At 54.0% G+C, this 21,500-nt stretch overlaps 1 protein-coding gene across 3 annotated transcripts in view; it reads left to right on the top strand.

Moving 5' to 3' along the window:
- The window catches only part of SH2B3 (SH2B adaptor protein 3), a 33,353-nt gene that overhangs the window by 6,625 nt on the left and 5,228 nt on the right, over positions 1-21,500 (top strand). For all 3 annotated transcript variants that reach the window (XM_088135138.1, XM_088135140.1, XM_088135139.1), the window contains exons 2-4: positions 15-788; positions 19,581-19,682; positions 20,096-20,184. In XM_088135138.1, the coding sequence (XP_087991264.1) occupies positions 42-788; positions 19,581-19,682; positions 20,096-20,184 (938 nt within the window). In that variant the 5' untranslated portion in view covers positions 15-41. The remainder of the gene's footprint in view (positions 1-14; positions 789-19,580; positions 19,683-20,095; positions 20,185-21,500) is intronic.

Raw genomic sequence — 21,500 nt, 5'->3', positions numbered from 1 at the left:
TGTTTCCTTTGCAGAACATCAGGATATCTCCAGTCTCGGCAATGAATGGACACGCTGTCCCATCAGGTGACCCCCTGCGCCCCAGTGGGTGGAACGAGTTCTGCGAGCGGCATGCCATCACCACCGCCAGAGAGCTGGCCAGGAAGTACCTCCACTTTGTCAGTGAGAACCCCCAGCATGAAGTCTTGGCAGCCGAGAACTTCTCCGTGCAGTTTGCTGACCTCTTCCAACAGTATTTCCGCAATGAGGTGAAGGATAATTTTACTATGAATCCGTTCCGTATCCTGCCCTTCAGCAGAGTGCGAGACTACAGGGAGACTGGCCAGAAGCATGCGGAGGGCTCCGCGGGCACGGTTGGGACCAAGGTTGAGGTGGAATTGTCGGACCAGGTGGACCGGGGATCTGAGGCCCGGCCCCGTGGGCTTCCCAAGTCCTGGAGTTCTGAAGAACTTGCAGGACCCACTTCTTCGTCAGCTGTCAGGAGACATTTTTCCCTGGACCGGCTAAGGAGGAGCTGGCGTAGTTTGTTCCGTCGGAGATCCTCAGAGCCGGCCCCTGGCGAAGGGGAAATGGCGGACTTGGTTTTGAAATCTGGCCTTGCCCGAAAGTTCTTCCCTTGGACTGTCTCACAAGATCTCTCATCTCAAGTCCAGAAAGAGGGTAATCTGAAATACATGATGGTGATGGAGGACAGTGGGACCCGCTGGCAGAAATGCCGGCTAGTTTTGTACAAAGAAGGGCCTTCGGACCGCCAGAATTACGCCTTGGCATTGTTTGATCCCCCCAAGGTAAGCCATCTCTGTTTTTGAGGGCTGGCGCACAGCAGGTCTTGCTTCTCCTACCGCAAATCCTTCCCTTCGCTGCATTTTCATTCCTCCCCATCCTAAACACCTGCGAGACCCACAAAATAAATAACCTCTTCATTCCGTACATAGTTAAATTTCTGGGATCTTGCTGCCATGAAGAGGAGGTGAGGAATTGTGCTTAAATGCTTTTCAAAGCAGTTTGGAGAAATCCGTGGAGGGAGCTAAGCCATGTTGCTATTGCCTTTAGGCCTGAATGGAGCCTCCGTGTTAAACGGCGAACCTGTGGGTACTGGAACTCAGAGAGAACGATAGGCGATAGAGTCTCAATGCCTAGGCCTAAGGATGGGCTGTGGGGTCTCTAGTAACTAGCACGGTGTGGACTATTTTTCCGTAGTTAGTGTTTTTTCAGTGCTGTCTTTTTATCTCAGAATCTTTGCTCCTTTGGGGTTTAAATCTTTTTGGGGTTGATCATCTGGATGGTCCCAACCATTCAGGGGATCTACCTCGAACCAATTGACACAGCTGCCTTAAAACAGTTGTTTTAACTAATCAGAAATCTTTTAAAAGCTCCCGGCTTTAGAACAATGGTGTTTTCCAACTTTGTCACTTCAGTTGTCCTTGTTTTGAGACATTACCTCAATTGAATATTAGGGGGGATGTATGTAAAGTAGGACTTCATGTATGTTCTCTGACTACCGGAAGGATTTGCTCTATTGCTGGTGCTGTATATTGTGTGAAAGGCCACTTCCCGGTCTCTCTTCCTAAAATTAGTCCCAGTTTCTCTTTTGCTAGTTAACAAAAATGTTGTCGGTTTTCTTGAATAGCAAGGACTCTGCTCGTGTTTCAGAGGGCCTCCAGGTGGAGGGCAGGGCCCCGCAGCCTCTCCCTTCCCCAGAGGTACGTCTCTAGAGCAGACTTCTCTGATCTGCCGCCCACTAGATTTCGCCTGGGCAGGTGCCCTGATTTGTTGGAAGTCGGATGCCCCCGACAGTTGCCTCTGTGGCTGTTTGGTTGGTGCCCCTCGTGGTGGGAAGGATCTCCAAAGGGTTCATGCCAGTTTCCATTGCTGCTTCGGCTGCCAAGGAAGGCTGCAGACTTGGTGTGACGGCAAAACGTTCTTCCCCCGGGGTAAGCCAAGGGCCCGAGGCCAGGAGCCTCGCTGGAGGCAGGCAAGGCCAGAAGTCTGGATTTTCCAGAGCAAAAAAACACACCAAAACCGGAGTGGTCCCCCTTCTTCCCTTCTTGTTTTGGCCAGCAAAGGAAGGTCATAATCAGACAGAGAGAAAATGGATGGTGAAAATGGTCTTTTGAAGGCGGGCTCTCCTCCACCTCCTCCAAGACCTCTGGGATGTGGAACAGAAATCCATTCATCCAGCCAGTGCAGGCAGAGAATGGGGAATTGAATGGAAGCTCGCGTAGGCTTGGCAGAAAGCAGCGCTCTGCGCTTGGTGTGCGCTCGCGGCCTCTTCTCCCGTCCCCGTTCCTGAACGCTCAGAGAGGTCTCTGGGATTCTGCTCCTGATGTGAATTTCCTCTCTTGTCCAAAAGCAGAGTCGCTTTTTCGTTGGCGGGGGGTCCCTTCCCTCTTCTTCTCTCGCTCTCAAGAATGAGAAGGCCCGTGGCAATTCTACCAAGTTTCGTGTGCCGGCTCAATCAAGCTTTGAGTTTTTTCGAGGGCACCACATGAATGCGTCGCTCAGCGTCTGTGTGGGCAGGCCTGTGAATCTGTGCCAGGATCGGGCAGCTTCTTACTGGGGGGGGGGGAAGGGGGGCAGCAGAGCATCCAGTCTGATGGAGCTGAAAGCCGACAGGTGGGTGGAAGCTGGCTTAGTTCATCCACGGTTCTTAAAAGTGCAGTTTGATGATCCCCAAGAATACTTTCCTCGCACCCAAGTTCTTTCCCCAGATTGCTCCTATTTTTTCCCCCATTCCTGAGATAATAAAAAAACCCTGTCCTTATATTGATGTTTTAGGTGGGGAATTTCTACGTCATCTTTCATTGGAAAAGACCCCAAACGAGTATAAAGGCTACTTTTATATTTCTGCGGAACTGTGTTTCAAAGGGAGAAACACACAGAGCGTAACCAGATTTTAGGGTGTGCAGAAAAGATGGAATCTTTGGGGTGGTTTAGTCCGGTTTCATAGTGGAGCGTGGAAATTTCACACTGGCAGCTGAGTCTGAGTTAGCACATTTCCTCTGAGGAGCCAACCAAAAAAAGGAACCCGTGTCGAAAACATCGCCCCTGAATATTTGTGGAGCGCATTTTATGGTTTAACTCTTTAGCACAGTGTTGTCCAAGCTTGGCCACTTTAAGATGAGTGGACTTCAACTCCCAGAATTCCCCAGCCAGCCATGCTGGCTGGGGAATTCTGGGAGTTGAAGTCCACTCATCTTAAAGTGGCCAAGCTTGGACAACCCTGCTTTAGCATCTGGAGACTTGAAATATTGCCTTATTCCACCGCTCAGTTTTAGCCACGTTGTAAGGCCAGCTTGCGGGGTTGCAGCAGGGGTGGCCCTGAGGTTCTCCAGGGTAGAAGCTGGAGTTTAGGTTCTGTAGCAGGACAGGCCTCGGGGCTCGGGTTGGCTCCTTTCCCTGCCATCCGCGTCCCTGGAGCCCCCACCCCCACCCCCGGATGCAGGTGATGAACGAGCAGCCGAAAAGAGGCTGGAATCAATCCCGCCAGGAAAGCTCCCCCTCACCCCCCGGCCAGCTCAAGGGCTGGCTTGTCCGTTTTTGCTAGCGTAGTATTTACAGCCAAGCTGAAAATCCCATGAACATTTGTATTTCCAATGGAAACATTTGCAGTTGTTTATTTCATCCAGATGTTATGGTGAGAGGCAGGTTGAGAAGAAGAATGCCTTGTCTTGAGCAGTGGTGGGAAGCTACATCTTCGCCCTTGGGGTCAGAAAACATTTGCTCTTCCTCCCCCCACCCTACAACTCTTGGTGACCTCAATCGGAGGCTTAGAATTCCTTCTCTTTTCCGTAGCAAATGGATTGTCTTCTTAACTCAGGACACGTGAGTCATCTTTCTCCGCAGCACCACTTCCTCGCACCCTGGAGGCCCCTCAGACCCTCACTGCTTCTCCATCTGAGATCCTGGAGCAACGTTCATGGAACAGTTGACTCCTAGCATGAGTGATCGAGGCCATCAAGACCCCTACTCGGGGGGGGGGGGATCCAAGTTAAAGCACTGCTGACAGAGGGCTCTCTAGCCTCTGCTTGGCACATCCAGGGAAGGGGAGCCCACCAACTTGTTGGGCGATTGGGAGCTTTTTTGTAACCTTCCATCAGGTTTTGACTTCCGGTAACTTCTGCATCCTTTGTTCCGGAATGAGGGAGAAGAAGTCTTGGACTTCTCCGGTGGGACGTCCCTTCAGGTCCTTGAAGGTTATCGTATTCTCTCCTCTCTTCTCATCCTGCCAATTCCTCCATCCTTTCTTCACTGGACTTGTTACAGTCTCCTGAACGTCCTCGTTGCCCTTCCGTGCCCTGCTTGCCTCCTTCCCCTCCTTCCGCACTCCTTCCCCACTTGGTCTGAATCGGTCTTTTTCTTAAATCTCAACCAACATGGAAGCTCTTGGGGGGCGGGCGCCAGGTTGCGGAAGCCTGCCTTTAGAAAAGGGTGCTCAGTCCTTTAAGCGGAGGTTGCCCTTAGCTTAGCCTTTGGACCAATTTTGGACATTGAAGGTCAGTTTCTGATGGTTCTCTGGTTTATATATTTGCAAAGCTGCCTTCTCGGCCTGCTCGGGCATTCCTCTGGGTTGCTGGCCTGGCACGGCAGCTCTGGCAGCGCCCGGGCGCCTTTGGGAACAGAGCTGAGGTTTTTTTGCCAGATTTCCCTCATTCAGGGGAAGGAGGGAGGGCCCGCCTCACAAAGCTGGCTTGCCCATGGCTTCCTTTTGTGGACCTCTGCCTGTGCTGTCGGTGCTTCCGGTGTTAAGTAAAGAAAGAAGCCCAAACTGTGCTTGAAAAGACCCAGCGGGGGATTCCCGGTATGGATCCGGTGATTCAAAAGTCAAGCAGGGCCGGCTGCCTCTGTGTTGGCCCGTGCGTTGACGAAATCGTGCGCCCAGGCTGCTTGCAAAGGGTCAGATGGTGGGGTTCCCCTCGGACGGGGCACAACGTGGTGCCCCTGGCTTTAGGTGGTAGATTTCAAAGCCCCCCCCACCCCCCCGTGCTTGCCCTCTCTGTGCCTGCTTGCGGTGATAATAACGGCATCGTCGTGTTGCAATCGGTGAGCTTGCAAACCAGAGTTTTTTGTGGCTTAAAATGGTTTGATCAGAAGGGTCTCAGAATGGGATGCGTGGGGAGGGCAGAAAGAGGCCAGCCACGGCCTTTCTTGGGGGTTCGAGGAAAAGGCCGTGCCAGGAATCCTCTGGGGTCCCGGGGGTATCTCACAGGACGTCTTTGGAAAAGCGCCTCTAGGGCGGAAGGGCAGGTTCTGGGTTCCAATCTGGCCTTGCCTCTGTGCAACGTCGGCGCTCTGCCGAAGCGCTCAGAGGCAGAGGCCCCTCGGCGTCCCGGGGCCTGTTTCTGAAAAGGCCGCTGGATCTGCGAAGACGAGCTCGCAGCAGCCCTCTGCGCAAGGGCCGGGGAGGATGCCCCAAGCCGACTCGCGCGGCTGCCCTGACGTGACGTGTGAAACGGGGCCACGCGGTCCCGCCACCTGCGGCTCTCGTTTCCTCGGCCCGCCTCTGCGCAGCCTTGAGGTTTCTCCTCTTTCTTCGAAGGCTGGCAGAAAAGCAGACGCTGGGGTCTGGGGCGTTGTGTCATGTGTGTGCACGAAGCGGCTTTTTCCTTTCCAAGTTTTGCAAGCAGCCCAGGGAAGGCAAGATGTGTCAAAAGCTTTGTCATTTATTCAACCGCAACTTTTTTCCATCCTTGGTCATTTCCGGATGAGGACGTTTGGGGTGGGGGGGAGACGGGGAGGGTTGGCCGAGCTATCTAACCACATGGCCTGACGCTAATTGCTGAAGAATTGTTTTTTCTTCTTATTTTGGAAACTTTCTTACCCCGAGGGTGTACGGGAGTTGGATTTTTTTCTCCGTTGGTCTGTTCCGGGGGGGCGGGAGGAGCACCGGAAAAAAGAGAACCGTTCACTCCCCTTCAGATTTCCAAGTTCAGAAAAAAGCCGGCCTGCTCTCCCCGCCTCGTCTGTCTGCGTGGGTTATTCAAGAACTCCAGGCACAAAGTGGATATTGCATTTTGCCGTTGGAGTAACGTGAAGTTATGGAAAGTCGGTGTAAGGAACGGTTTTAGCCTGCTTGCGAGGGAGGGGAGGAAAAAGCCAGACGTCTCCACGCTGGAGGCTTCGCAGGAGCAGCGCACCAGGCTGGGCACGTCTCCTCGGCCCACAGGAACGGGCATTTGCCGCAGAGCGCTGGGCGTTACAGTGGGGAAGCTGTGAAATTAGGCAGAGCTATGCATTTCTCTCTCTCTCTCTGCCGGTTTGCTAAATGCCATTGAAGCAGGAACGGTTTTTCTCACCGCTGGCAGATTTATCACCGGAACTTGTTAAGGCTGTAATACTTTAGCACAGGGTTTCTCAACCGTGGCGACTTTAAGATAGGTGGACTTCAACTCCCAGAATTCCCCAGCCAGCTGTGCTGGCTGGGGAATTCTGGGAGTTGAAGTCCACCTATCTTAAAGTCGCCACGGTTGAGAAACCCTGCTTTAGCACGTCTTACTTGAATGCGAGGGGAGCAAATTCTGAGTAATTCCAAAGTAATCTTAGGTCACTGGGCCGTGTCACGACGACACACCAGATGTGAAATATCCTCATCACGGCCGTGTTTTCCTTTTTCCATCCCGCTCACCCCAGTTTGCAAAGTGGCCACGTTTTGGTATCCTGCCTGGTCTAACCTGCAATACCTCCAGTCCGGGCTGCTATCTCTGCCCCCCCACCCCCCGATCCTGCCTCTTTTCTCTGGTTGCAAAGCGTTCTGCTCCCACCCGTAAAGCCCTAAGCGGAGAGTTAATTTCACCGACACGTTTTCAAACGCGAGATGTCTTAATCTGCAGAAGCAAAACCAGCCTCCCCCCTGTGCCACAGAGGAAACACTTCCTGTATGTATAGGAAACGGAGCACAACCTTTGTGTGTTTTCGAAAATATCGAGCGCTCCGATTCAGCCTTTCCGAGGACGGAGTCAAGACGTGACTCTGCTTCTCGTGTCCTTAGCGAGGCCTGTTGGTAGAAGAGTTGGGGGGGCTTCTTGAGTTAGCAGGAAAGAATTCAGATTTTGAATTTCAGGCTTCCGACACCCTCCCACCACCCCCTCCCCAAATCTAGTCTGTTTTTGTAATTGCTCTCCAAGCTTTGAGGTCTAACCTGACTGGGGGTGAAGCTGCTTTGGGGTAGTTGCCCCCCAAGTCCCCTTCCCCCCGCTTTCTTCCTTCGGTGAGATTTCCAATTGCGGGAATGAAGCATCAGAACAAGGGGCAGCTCTTCGCGGGGGACAAATGGGGCGCGTGGACATTTCCATCCGCTCAGAAGCAGAAGAAAGAGGCTGGCCGTGCCTTGCTCCTGCTCCCCTGGCATTTGGGCCTCTCTTTCTCAGGACCCCCAGGAAGGGCGCAGGCAGCGCCGCAGCAGCCTGGAAGCGGAATCCAGAGTCTTCCTCCGGTGGCTGAGTCAGCATCGCCTCCTCGGCCTTCCCGGATTTTATCCCCCCCGCCCCCCCCCGAGCGAGTGGGTTTCGCGGGTGGGGCTGGTGCCTGCCTGCCTGCCTGCCTGCCTGCCTGCCTGCCAGCCGCCGGCTCAGCCTCCTGGGGCAGAATGAGGGCTCACCTGGCGCTGCCCTTCCCCAGCCTTCCCACGAAGGGGCAGGAGGAGCGAGGCAGGTTAACCTGTCGGATTGCTCTTCTGGGGCCGGCGGACTTGCCTTAACAAGCTGGCGCTCTTCAGCACGTCTTCAGCAGGGAGGCAAGGCGGCCTCCTCTCGGCTGGACCCGTCGCCGGCCAAGCGGGGCAGGCAGCAGAGAGCAGGGCGGGTCGCTTCCCACCGAGCCCCCCGCACCCGCCAGAAGCTTTCAGGGAACGTTTCGGGTTTGCTCCCTGGGGCAAAGAGCCCACGCACTGATCACGGGGGCCTCATTCCTCGGGATGCGCCCCAGAAAGCGCTTCCATCCTTCAGGAGCCCTTTGCACGTGCTCTGCACTCCTCTTAGCGCCTCCATGGTCCAGGTGCTGATCCTCGGGGAGGGGGGCCCGGCTGCACAGGCGTGGAAGCCTCTCCCGGCACCCTCCTCGGCTCGCGCGTTCGGATGTTCACGCCTGACCTGCCGCTCCCCCCAGCCCTCTTGTCTTCCTGGGCGCCCCCCACCCCAGTCTTCTTGCTGTCTCGGCAGTTTGCTTCACCCGGTGAATTCCCAGAGCGCGGCTTCTCTCGCACCCTCGGCCGGGGACCTGGCCCAGTTTGGGGAGGGCGGGGGGACGTGTTCTCTCGAGATCTGGCTTTGTCTTGTTTCCTGCGTGGCTGGATATCTGTGTTCCTTCGGGCCGGGAAGCACACACGAGCGCGCCATCTGTTTCCTGTGTTCTCATGTTGAATTGTAATCATGCGCCGGGTGGAAGGCATCGGCGGAAGGGGGGAGGCCGAGGGTGGGCTGCTCGGGACACCCCGTTTGCCCAATAAAATAGGTGAAAATGGACGGCCCGGCCTGGTCGGGAGTCGCCTCCACGCCCCGCGGTAGCTTTCGTTTTCAGATCGGCTTCAAAGCCAACTCTTCCTCGGCCCAGAAGCCCTTCGGCTTTTGGTGGGATCTGCCGACGGCTTCTAACTTGCAAGGTGCCAATAGCTGATTTTTTTAAATTATTTGTAAAAACAGTAGCCGTGCCCATTAGAAACATATGTAAAAAAAGCAAATAAACAGGAGGGATAACGGAATAGCGAGGTGTGTGTGGATAGGAACACAGACCTGGTCTTGAGGACACCTACAAAGACTTTCGTCACCCGTTTCCAACAGTTCATCCAAAGTCGCTTCTGGTGAGCTGTAGAAGTGGCGCTCGGGGACCGCAGCGGAGCTGAGCCTATTCCCCCTTGCAGGACTGTTGCTAGCGCTGTGTCGTGGTGGTGATGGTTCTCGCCGCCCCTTTGAGCCACGGCTCCCTCGCAGCTGTTCTCTGGTTTTCCTGTGTCTCTGGGCACCTTGCGTGGCCCAGGGCGGGCACCGGCCTCCAACCGGTTCCCAGGCCTACGTCGAACCTCTTTCCCCTTTGGACGCAGGGCCTAGGATCGCGGCAGGGCGGCGTCCCCTGCAGAAGGCGCTCTGGAATCCACGGCGGTCCCCTGGGCCAAACATCTGGGGCGGTTGAGGCCTTTGGGCGGACAGCTGCCGACGGCGAGGGCTATTCTTCTTTAGAGCAGGAGAGGTGTTTTACATTTCAATCTTTGTGGTTCCTTTTTTTTTCTTTTCACAATCAAATTATCTCCCTGAAAATGGTTTTGTTTTGAAAGAGCAGAGAGTGAGTCGCAGCCCGAGACTGGCTAAAAAAGCAACGTTTCCCTCTCGAGCAGAATGAAAGTGTGTGGTTTTCGCTTCGCTTCGCTTTTCTTTTTTCTTTCAAGACTTTTCAGTAACTCGACATTGGCTCCTTCCTAGCGAGTCTAAGATGCTCTCTGGCCCCCTCGCCTCGCCTTGGGCGTTCAGGCTTCTGGCTGCTCCCTGCGGGAGGCGTTGTATCGCTTCTCTCTTCTGTGCAGGCCGGGAGTGATGGGCGAGGTAGTCCAGCACATCTGGAGACAACGGGCAGCACATCTGGGGATGTAGTCCAGCACATTGGGGCAGCGGGGTGGGAAGACAGTTTGACTTCCTCCAAGTTTTTCATCAGGGCAACAAGGAACTTGCCTGCGCTGTGCCGGGGAGAGATTTTGAATCAGCTTCTCCTTTGTTTCATGGGAACCGTCTTCAGCAGTGAATATTTAAATGCTCTGAAATGCTCTTTTTCAGCAGGGACACTGTTTGGACGAGGAGGGGAAGGTTGAGGCCCCACTTTTTCCGTGAGCACAAATGGGTTTTTCTTTTAGGTCGAAAGCCACTCCTGCTGTATTAGGGAGTCTCCTCCCCCCCCATTGCTCTTTTGGGGCTGGGAGACTGTGGGACATGGGCTCTTTTAGACGGCAGTTTCTAAGCTCCTTTCTGATTCTTTTTTTTAGCACTCAGTGGATCATAATATATTCCGTTACTCATTTCTGTCCTTAAGAGGCTTTCAACCAAAACCCCAGCTGATAAACCCCAAACAGGTGAAAGTATGAAAAATGCTAAAATCTCCTGAAACAGCTTGGGTTCCAAGAAAAGACACATTTAGAAGGTTAGGTGTAAAGCACCAGTGGGCAGACTCCACCTGCTTACGGTGCAGTTTAGGGGGAAAGGGTGGAGACCGAATGCCGACGTTAAAGACAAGCCTTCGGGGGGCAGACACACCGGATCCCACATCTCCCGGCCCTCCGTCCTATCTGGGCCAGGAAGGGGCACTACGCAAGTTCGAACGGCCCGGCTGCACATGGGCCTATTAGGTGCAGACGTTTCCAGCGGTACAGACCAGAACATTATTCTGAGTCTTGACTCCATTCGGACCCAGCTGGCGAATCTGGAGCGATTAAGAGCGGTGGATGAACGTTAAGGATACGTCTGTGGTGAAATTGCAAAGCACGTGATTTTTCCCCCCTAATCTTTAAAATACGGAAATGCGAGGAGATTATCAGCTATAAAGCCTCGAATAGGCACTTCTGTTTTGCTGGGTTATGCAACTGCCACTGGAAAGGCGTCCTTGATCTGACCTTGCAATCCCCCTTCCGGTTGAGACCGTGGATCTGCACCCAATCTGGCTCCAAGCAGGAGAGGGGCAAGCGAGGCTGTTGTGCCCCGTGCCAGGTCCTCCAGCCTCTGCCCCGTGTCCCAGTGGGCAGGGCACGTGGAACGAAGCACATGAAGCCACTGGGTTCCTTTCGGGGTCTCCTTCCGAAACGTCAGTGACGCGGCTTAGACAGGGGCGGGTCCTGCACACTCAGGCCACCCATTTCATCTGGTTTCTGGCTTCGGCCATTTTCTGCCTCTGCAAATGCCTGGAGCCCTAAAGTAGCCACATGGGCTGAGTAATTAAAAAAAACAAACCTTCTAACCGAGGTTAATACTAAGCAGGCTAGCTCCATGGTGCAAATGCAGTTCCTCTGCTTTGGATCGACCTGGGTTAAAGGAGTTGTGTGAGCTCAGCTGCTGCCATCTTTGTGTTGGCTTCAGGGGTTCCAGGACCAGGCAGAGAGGACTAGAAACTTGGTATACGACTCCTTGGGGAACTGCCTTTTTTTTCCCCTTCTGCTCAGGTGGGACTGTGGGTGTGCGGTGGACCGTCTCAGAGAAACCCTTGGATGTGAGCAGCCCGTCCCTCGTGGAGGTCCCCTGAGCCACCCTGAGCCTCTGAAGCTCGTGGCTTCCTCCAGATTTCTGGAGAAAGGGTGTCCCGGCGTGCCGCAGGGCGCTTCCGTGAAGCCTAAGCGCCTTATGGGTGGGAGGCCTCCTTTGTTCTTTGCAAACCCGGTGCGCGCTCGCTTTCTTCATCAGCCTGCCTCTTTCACTCCCCCGTTGCCAGTTCTAAGGGCGTTGAGGTTCATCTTTCTCTGAATCGCTGTTTCTTCGAATTAGTTCCTTTCCTCCCCTCCCGAGAACACACGTGGCCGAAAGCGGGTTCTGAGGCGAGGCGCAGCGAGGCGCGGTGCTGCGCTGGGGCAGCAGAGATGGGGCAGAGGGGCCGATGGCGGCCTCGTCCGATTCTCGTGCATGTTCAGGGCAGGGCTGTGCCCACATCAGTAAATCGACAAGGGGTATAGTTTTGGCTGGGTGCACAGAGTGCACCCTCTTTTGACTGAGCTGGGAGGCAGATAGCTTGCAGCCATCGCCCCGGCTCCCCTGGCGTGCCTGTCCCAAAGGCAGGACCGGGAGAGGAGGCAAACGCCTTCGTTTCTGGCCCGGCTGCGGGAGCACCGAGGCTGCCTTGCTCTGCTCACCCTACTTTTGGACGCCGGAGCCTGGCTAGGATCGTGGGTCACGGGCGGCCTCAGGCTGGGAAAACCCAGGTGGAAGCCCCCGCATGGTCCTGAATCACAGCGTGATGCTGGGCCAATCCCGCAGGGTGCTTGTGGGGCACAGTGTTGCTCCCGGAGAAAAAGTAGGGTGTGCCTATGATTGGCTAATGCTGTTTGAGGTCCCTTCCAATGCTAGGTTGTTGTTCTCTAAGCTCTGTTTAAAACAGGGTTGCTGGAAGCCACCTTTCTTTGGGGGGGTGGGGCACATCAGGAGCCTGATGAAATCCCCTTCTTCGCCACCTTTCTCCCCTCTCCTTCTCCCAGTGCTGTGAGTAACCCTGGGACTGACAGGCTGACTCGTGAACCAAGACATTTGACCAGGGAGGTCCCTGGGACTCTCGGCAGGAGGAAGAGGAGAAACAGCTTTTCCCGGGACTGTTCTGAGCTTCAGGATTGATTCCAGGCAGGTCTTTCTCAACCCTGCCAGGAGGTCCCAGAAGCTGGATCCGGCTTCTGGCCTGCAGAGCGTCCTCCGCAGGCAGCCGTGGCTGTTCCTCCCCGACCTTACGCAGCGGGGATCGTTTCGGGCTCTGCAACCTCAGCCCTCTTGCTACGGTTCCCAAGGGAGCGGCCATAATCTTCGTAACTGTTGCGGCTGGTGGCCCTCTGATGGGGTGGAATGATGGACGTTGTAGTCCTGTGCATCCGCAGGACACCCAGTTGGGAGAGGCCCTTCCTGAGAACCAAAAAACAGAGCTGAATCCTAGTCCTGCTTATGAGCAATACTCACTCCCACCTTCCATCTGTGCCCCTTTTTCCGGTTTGGGCTGGGGGTGGGGGCTCCGCTGCAGACTCCTTGGGCTCCCAGCTTTCCACTCAGGTATATATTCCAACAGCCTGTGATTCCTAAGACGAGTTTCATTCTTCTGCGCACTCATCCTCGTTCTTTTCCGTGCCAAAGGGTTGTCACCACATCAGACTCCCTAAGTAGGAAGTTCAGTTGGGACCTGCTGTACGTAAGACAGGTAGTCTTGCATTATGACTGGACTTTCCGCCATAAGGACAGGCAGTTTCCCTTAGAAAGCGCCCCGCTAAGCTGCTTTCAGCTCCAGTTCCAGATGGAAACGAAGAAGGTGAGCCATTAAAAGTTGCCTTCACTCCCACGGAAGCAAAAGAATAAATTAATAGAGGCCCTCAGGCACCTTACCTGGAAGGCTTGCGTTCTCAGGGCCCGCCTGGGACTGAGGATTTTCCCCCATCCCACCCCCACCGTTAAATCAAGGCTAGCCTGCGGCCTCCACCAGTTGGATCTTGATTCCTGCTTGGAGATCTGGAGACCCTGAATGACGACTGGGAATCTCTAGGGTTTTCACTCATGAGTTTCACTCATGACCCACTTTTCAGGTCCCAACGAGCTTGCTCGCTGCTGTGGAAGTGGGTGGCATTTTGCAGAAAAGCCTGTGGGTTTTGCACCTTTTCGTCCTTGCAACACTAGCTCAGATTTTGAGCTGGTGTAGTTAACGTTTAAATATCTGTCCCCTCCAGCATCTGTTTTCATCTGTCAAGGGACCCAAGAATATTTTGAGTATATCAAATCTTTTCAGTCTGCTAATTGGCTTCAGTTATAAACAAGGCTTGCATGCTAACAAAAACTATATTAATATAGAGCTCCATGTCCAGATATGAAAGGAAGTAAAAGGCTGGTTTGTAATTGAATAATTGCTGACAGTCACTTTTAGAAGGAAAGAGTGCCCCTAATTGGTTGTTTTTTAGACTATATTACGGTAGCAAATCAGGCTCAAAGTAGCTTTAAGAAGAACAGCAGATTTTAAAGATATCTGCCTTGATTTGGAATTATAATTTTCGGTGATCTGGTTGTCAATTTTAACTGCAGCTCCTTGGCCCTCCCTTCTGTTTAAAGGCAAGATATAGATCAAATTCCTAGTTGTCCGTTCATAGCTCCCCCATTACTTGTTCAGCTGGGATGACTGAGAAAAAAATCAGGAGGAGTCTGGTAGCCCCTTTTCTGATGAATAAATATTCTTAAAAGGCACAGCTCCCACGAAGGGGAAAGATGCCTCCGCAGATTAACCCGTCTCTCCTCCCACAACGTGATGGCTCAAGCAAAGGGACGTTTGCTTTGAAGATCCTGGCCTAGAATTTTTTCCCCAAGAAAACGTCCAAACTCTTCAGTGCAAAAGATGATCAGCCTGGGCTTGCTTACACATTTAGCTGAACAGGCCTGGTAAACAATCTCTCCGTGCAAGAAAAGGCATTTCCTTTGGCTCCCGAGAGTAAACTCGAGTGCGTTTTTGGCTTCCCAGCCATCCTGTTTCATGTGCCACGGTGATCGGACGTTCGGATGTTGGAAGTGGTCTCAATGCGGAGAGGTGGCCTTCCAGTGGTGTGGCCCTTGAGGCATTGGGGACACTGGGGTCCCCAGCTCTTGGCTCCCCCTCGGGCTGCAGGGCCTGTTCTGGCTGGGGGGTGACAGAGGGGGACGAGGGGCGAGGGAGTCCCACCCGTCTGGGGGCTGGAGGGGGTTTTATTTACAAGCTCTGGCAGGATAAATGTTGCACTTGGGCTGGGGCTAAGGATGGGGTGGAGGGTGCCATCACCAAGTGAACTGGAAATGGCTAACTTTGTAGGCAGCGGTGGTTGAAATAACTCTTCCTTTGCTCTGCGCCCCCATCCCCGAAAGCCCAGGCCGAAAAGGAAATAATTTATGTCCGAGTTCCCTTTAATTTAACTGGTGCATCTGTGCGCACTATGACACGTCCTGGGGATTGCATCAATTACTGCTGATTTTCCTCTTTGCCTTCTTCCCTTGCCTATTGGAGCTTAAAAAAATTTTTTTCATGACACCGGGGTGTTTTTGCACCAAAAGGACGCTCTGTTCTGTTTTGCTGGGCATCTGTTAATGCTGCACGCCGGCCTCTTTATCTCTTCCAACCAAACACGTTGGTTCCCTTCTTTTCTACAAGCCTCGTTTTCTGGGATTCTCTTTTGAGGAACTTCTGCAAAAGTGGATGGTTCTTATTGGACCCAGCGAAAATTAATTTCTGTCTTTCCTTTCCTTTCTCCTTTCCTTTCCTTTCCTTTCCTTTCCTTTCCTTTCCTTTCCTTTCCTTTCCTTTCCTTTCCTTTCCTTTCCTTTCCTTTCCTTTCTCCATGCTATTTGAGGGCTCCTTTTCAACACAAATGCAGAGTGGGTGGTGCAAACGATTAGGGGATGAATGAGGATTAAGGAGGGGGCTGGTCATGGCGAGGGCAGAGATGTCAGATGGGCATCAAAAATCCCCCTGTTCAGTTGCATCACACGTCCTTTCCCAATTCCAGCAGTTGAGTATTTTGGCTTGGAAAAAACCAGGAACCGCTTTGCTTGGAGGGCAGCAGGCGAGGCAAAGTGCCTCTGCCAGGAGACTGGCTGGTGACGACCCCTCCCCAGAGCCACGGACCCCCGGATGTCCGGATTTGAACTAGGGGTGCTTTGACCAGCAGCTGCAAAGCCTTGTGAAATATTCGGTTAGATCTGATTAATTTCAGACAGTGACCGGCACAAGAGCCTTGAGGGAAATGTTGAATATTTTGTGGCACGTAGGCCAGCCCCTCCTCCCCACATTTAGAAATATGTCTGTAGAGTTGTTTTTGCACTAATTATATGGCTCTAGCTATGCAGCAAAATGGATGCAGGGAGCGCGATAGGTTTTGAACGCAATACGCACAACAAGGAGCACACGGCCAGCAACCGGCAAAGGAGAGCGAGGAAGCCGAGCTGTTGGCTCTCTGCTTGCCTGGAATTTTACTTGAATTAGCGTCTAAAGATGCGATTCACTTCCTTGCCTAAAACTGGCTTTATATACTCCTAAGTGAGCCCTGCTATTTACTTGCAAGCAGAAAAAGAGCATAGAAAGAACAGCGCCAAGAGAGCTACTTCTTCCCTGAGGCACTAGATTTCTGCCTACAGGGTTTTCAAAAGACATGAATTCCAAGGAACATTCAGAAACGTTCTCCACGAATAATCTAAGGCGCCAGCCTCTCCTGCCATCTCATTCTGCTTCACGCATAGCCTCGGCGCCTTTGTTTTGCGTTAACCGTTTTGCGTTATCTCTGTTCAGGCCGGCCGGGAGCTCGGTGAAAAAAAACCTTGCTTCTTTGCTGGGGTCCTCGGCGCGAGTGTTTCTCCAGGCCTGCGTGGTTTGTCTGCGGGGGTCCCGCATCAGCTGCCCTGCCAGCAAACAGCAGACAGGATCAACAAATGTGGCAACGTCCTGAGTTTGTTTGGATTTTGCTTCTTTTCCCTTCATGTTAAAAGACATTTTTCAGATCAGTTTTTCCAGCCAGAAGATTTGCCAAATCTGTTGGGAGCAAGTGACGGGAAACAAACCAGGAGTGTATGTAACTTGTAGACGGAATGGCTTTTTCTTGCCTTCCCCACTGAAGCTGCTCCCCCCGCATGAGCTAACCAATCCGGGCCCCCCCATTTCCCCCCAGCTGTTGTTGCAGTTGGCTCCAAACTGCAAACCGGCTGTGACTCATTGGCCCGCAAACCCCAGGAGGAGGCGAAGCCTGGACTGAACGTATCCTGACGCAGACAGAGAGCAGAAGTGGGTGAGCCCCAGGGAGACCAGGAAGCTGGGAAGTTGGGGGGGCAGCCCCCCTTTACGGGCTGGAGGGACTCAGCTGCCCCCTCGCTCCAGCCTGGGACTGCCGAGTTTCCCAAAAGCTGAACATTGAAACGATCCCGCGCGGTATTAATAGGTTTGTGGCAGCAGGTTTGTGTTCCTGCGCCGTTGACACCCATAGTGGGTTTTCCTGGTGCGACAACTGGCAGCGCGAGACAGGCCCTGTCCTTCAAGGATCGCAGGGGCTGAATCCCCCACGGAGGGTTGGGCTCTTTGTAGGATTGGGATTTGGGATTTGGCCTCAGATGCCCCCTCGGCCGGACGCCAAGGGAGTCGGCCGGGCACGGGCCAGGCTGCTTCCTTGGTCTCGATTTCCACCCCACCCAGCTTTTCCCAGTTCAGCCGGGCCAGTCCTTAAGTTTGTTTCATGCAGAGACAAAAGGTGGAAGGTAAATAAAAGTAGGTCTGGACACACAGAGCATCAGACGCGTTGGAGAAAATCAATCTTAAAAACGGCTTTTAGCCATCTGCAGAGTGGCTTTCCTGAGAACTCTGTGTTGACAGAAACGCTCAAGATGCCAGACGCTGGACACTCAAGAGCGATTTTCCAGCCCCGGTTTTAATCTGGGCTCCCTGATTGCCCCGGTCCCGTTCTCTTCCTTTGCTCTCTTTTTGGGAGCAAGACATGGATCTTGCTCCTCTTTCGGGGGGGGGTGGCCTCCCTCCCTGAGAGATTTCACAGCTGTTGGAGTCCGAAGAGCCTCCCGCAGCGGCTGCTGCTGTGACATTGATCTGAACCGGCAAGGCGAGCCTTCCCTGCCCCGATGATGTGGGTGATGCTCTGCCAGGAGGGGGCCTGGCTGGGGTGGGCGGGGGGCCCTGCTGGCCATCTCCTGCGCACCACGGCCAGCCCTGGCCGGCACGCTGGGTCCCCTCCCTGGCAGCTTGTTCAACGCCCGTGAATCACGCTGCCCCTCAAAGCCAAGAGGAGCGTGCCAGGCTCCCTTCTGCGGAAAAATCCAAGGGCTGGCTGTCAAGCCAGGACTGGAAACGGTCTGTCTGGAAAATCCATGGCGCGGCTGGATTCCTGCTTCCACTGAATTCCCTCTGGGGCCGTGGCGTCATTGGCGCTGGGGAAGGCCTAAAGTCAAGCCTGAAGCGTCCGAGGAAGAGGAACTGGCCCGAGCTGGTCTCTCTCTTCTGTGGTGGTTTCGGTCTTCTTCTTTCGTGGGGCTGCAGTGCCCGAGTCAAATCTTGGACCCCCAAGGAGGTTAGAGGGACCTGCCAGCTCTCGATCACACACCCTCTTGGCTGTGTTAACCAGCCAGAGGACTGTCGAGTTACTTGGCATGGAGTTTTGTCTGTACTGCTTCCAATTCTGCACTACTCGAGAGCTGAACCGGGTCGGATGTTTCATTCCACGCCCCGAAAGTCTCCACTAAAAATAGGCCTTGAAAAGCGAAGGTAGCAGCCCTGGTTGCTGCAAATCTAGGGGTCCCAGGAGATCTCAAAATAGCCGGAGTCGGCGAGTGGCGTAAGAGGATTGTATGCGGCCAAAGAGCAGGATATCAGGGTGGAGCAAAATTAGAATGAATTCCTTTGGGGTCGTCAGTCCGTGCGTTTGGCAGAATTGGGAGGGTCCAGGCATCAAATGCTACCCTGGCCCACCTTTTTTGATTAAGAGCCCATGGCTGGCTGGGGAATTCTGGGAGTTCCACTCATCTTCACGGTGCCAAGGTTGAGAAACACCGAGTTAACCCATCAGGGATTGGGAGCAAGGCGTTTCTTAAAACGCTCCTGTGCTTGTGAACGGCACAGCTGTTTGTCCCTGAGAAGCCAAGGCAGTGGATCAGCTGGAGCGTGGAGACAGCTGGAATTTGGGGAGGAGTGTAAGCTAAGGCTAGCAACTCCCTGTGGATTATGCTCAGCTCCTAGTTGCACAAACCCTGCGGATTGCCATTGCCCGCTTCAAGGATATTCTTTTAAGTTTCCCCTGCACCCCACGGACCAGGAATGGTGCCTTCCAGCCAAGTGTCAAGCAGGCTCTACCCTGCTTAGTTTCCAGGCCTGGAAAAGGGTGGCAGACACCCAAGGAGCGTGCAGAGTCAGGGCTGGGAATAAGCGGATGTTTTGTCCATCTGAAGTTGTCCCAGCCCTCTTGCCATCCTCCTGGTTGCTGGGGTACCTCTTTCCCTCCGGCCCCTGCACTCCACAGAACCGTCTTGGCTGGAGGTCAGAGAGCCCGAAAGGGGCCACTGCTGCTGTCTAGATCCAGGGAAGATGAACACGTTGAGAGCCCCATCCGCGTTTCCCCTTTGCAGTCAGGAGCGTTCATCCCATACCGAGCCCTCTCGGTGCAGCAGGCAGTTTCGGAATTAGCCTCAGTCCTTCATGCTAAAGCTTGACCTTGTTTAGGGTTTTCCAAATGCGCTATGCAATTCCTGGGGATTATGTGTCCTATAATGTTCTGGATTCTCACCTGTCCACTTCAGCACAGTTGAGGCGTGCTCGAGATGGAGACAAGATTCAAATCTGTGACTTCCTTGGTCTTCTAGCTACCCAGACACAGGCTGGGATCTAGGAATTCTTACCCAGGAATCCGAGTTTGTCCTGAAGGGCGAGATTCCTCTTCCGATGTGCTGCAGCAGCTGTCCCAGGTTGTGTGTGTGTTCGCCTGCCCGTGCCCCGAGGGTCCTTTTCACTCTGCGCTTCCCCCTTACCCTCAGTGTGGCAAGTTCCGGAGGGCGGCTTCTGTTGGGAGTCCCTTCGGCCGAGCCAAGTTGCATTTGATCCGAGAAAGGGTGGCAGAGAAACCTGATCAAGGGCCTCTTCTTAGCAAGATGAACCCTTTTGCTGCGTGCTGGTTTTGTGGCCAAAAAAAAGACCAAAGGAGGACAGGGTGGATTGAGAGCCGAGAGCGCACTTCACGTAGCTTACATCTGCCCAAAATTACACTGAAAAGAGCATTGCGCTGATGTCCGTCAGAGGATGCAGGCGGCGATGGCTTTACGGCCCTGCCGCGTTCCGAGAGCCCGTAGCTGGCTGGAGAGGTGATGGGTTCCTTCTCCCGGGTGCCAGGCTATCACCAGGTCTCACTCTGGCTTGTTCTTCCCCTCTCTTGGCAGAGCGCGAGGCCCAAACTGCAGTCCCCTTGCTCGGCGATCCAAGAGGCCCGGGCGTGCACCCGGCTGGAGATGCCCGACCACCTACACACCTTCGTGGTTAAGGTGAGGAGCTTCCTCCCCACGGCTGCCTCCAGGCCATCAGGGCCCCTCCCCACCCGGTGCTCCGGGGCGCCTTCTGGACGGCCATGCCCAGAGGCAGGATTTCTCTCCAGAAAGCAGAAGGGCTGCTGTGGTGCAGGTGGGAGGGGCAGGGAGCCGATGGAGCCCAAAAGCAGCAGCCGTGACACGGGATGCGTTTTCCGACCCGCGTGGTTCTGGGTGCCCGGCTGAAGGCCAACCTCATCCAGCTGGGTTCCCAAAGGGCCTCGGGGCGGATTCTCCCTCAAGAGAGCAGAAAGGTGGTCCTGGGGAGGGGGAGACCCCCAGAGAACTAGTTCCACCCCCATTTTATCTGGTTTGCTCTCTGCAGCGGGATTAATGCCTGACTTCCCCCCTCCCCAAATCCTGCCACGTAGGTGAACGTGTCCACAGAAATCATATTCGAGGCCGGGGATGACCAGCAGCTGGCCGCTTGGATAGCCGAGATTCAGCAGCGCCTCCCCAGGTGAGTCGTCCTCAGCATGCGCGGCTTTTCCAGCCAGGCTTTCAAAAGCAGCCTTCTCAGCACGCACGAAACCTCTGGCGGCAGTGAGGTTGAAGTGGCTTTCCAAACGGGTGAGGCTTCTAGGACTCGATAACTCTCCAAATAAACCACGCTGACCATGGACAGGAGGTTTTTGGGTGCCAGGGCTTTGTTTTATGGTCCAGCAGAGCCAGGGTGGCCTAGGAATCCACCTTAGACCCAAAGTTTTGCTCATCTTGGCTCAGCCACAAAGATTTCGTTGGGGTTTTCGGCTACTTTGCTCTTTTGAAGTCTTACTAGGGCAGTGTTTCCCAACCTAGTTAACTTCTAGACATGTGGACTTCAAGTCCCAGAATTCTCAGCAATGACCATGTGCCAGGGGAATTCTGGGAGTTCAAGTCCACCCATCTGAGAGTTGCCAAGGTTGGGAAAGGCTGTACTAGGGTGTTCTGAGGAGACACCGGGCCAAGGAGCCACCTTATTATTATACTCAGCATTATCAAAGACCTGGTGCCACTCTGCAGCAGGGAGGAAATGCACTCTTAGCATGCTCAGAGTCTCTCTTGTTGGTTCTTGTTTCATATGCTGATCCCAGGCTGAGACTTGGTATAATTGGCCCCTGGACAGATTGGAAGACGCAAGAAAAATGTAGGGTTTATTTCAAGCTTTTTATCAACACTCCATGAGGACTAGCCCCCTCTTTCCTTAAGCAAAAGGGGTGCTGGGGCGGGGACAAGACCCATCAGGGGCTAATGGCCTGATGTCACGAAAGCTTCCCAACGTCCGCTCAAGCAACTTTCCCTTTGCCCTGAACCTGGAGTCTGTAAAAGAGCTGACCAAAATGGGAGCAGCAGCTCTGGGCCTGGAGCAGCGTAGTAACTATGCAGCGAGATCAACCTGAGGCTTATGATCAGGGTCTAGAGTCACTTTGACGTCAGGTGGGTGGCTGTATAAGTGCGATAAATAAATAAATACAAGGTGCCTGGCCTGCATGTAGGTGAAGCTGCCCTGGAGAGCCTCTGCCAACAGAGCTTTGCCCCCAGACCTCAGCAAAGGCCCCATGCCAGCCCTGCCTTCTGGGGTCTAATTTCTAGCAAAGGTGGAAGGGCGGTTTGCAGCCTTCTGGGTCCTGCTGCCTGGGACCCTGGGCTGGAAAGTCCCCAGCACGGTGCGGATGGTGGCCGGTGGTTCGGAAGCACGGTTCGTCGGTAGGGTGGCTTGAGTCTCTGCCCGCCGGCTTCGGATGTTCCCCGGCTCGTTTCTGCCGCAGGAGACTGGCAGCATTTTGGCTGGTGGAC

The sequence above is a fragment of the Python bivittatus genome, unplaced genomic scaffold, assembly GCF_059951505.1.
Source record: "Python bivittatus isolate LINGU-HERP-01145 unplaced genomic scaffold, Pbiv_v1 ctg000100_np1212, whole genome shotgun sequence".
Lineage (NCBI taxonomy): Eukaryota > Metazoa > Chordata > Lepidosauria > Squamata > Pythonidae > Python > Python bivittatus.
This window is presented reverse-complemented; position numbering and strand designations above follow the sequence as displayed.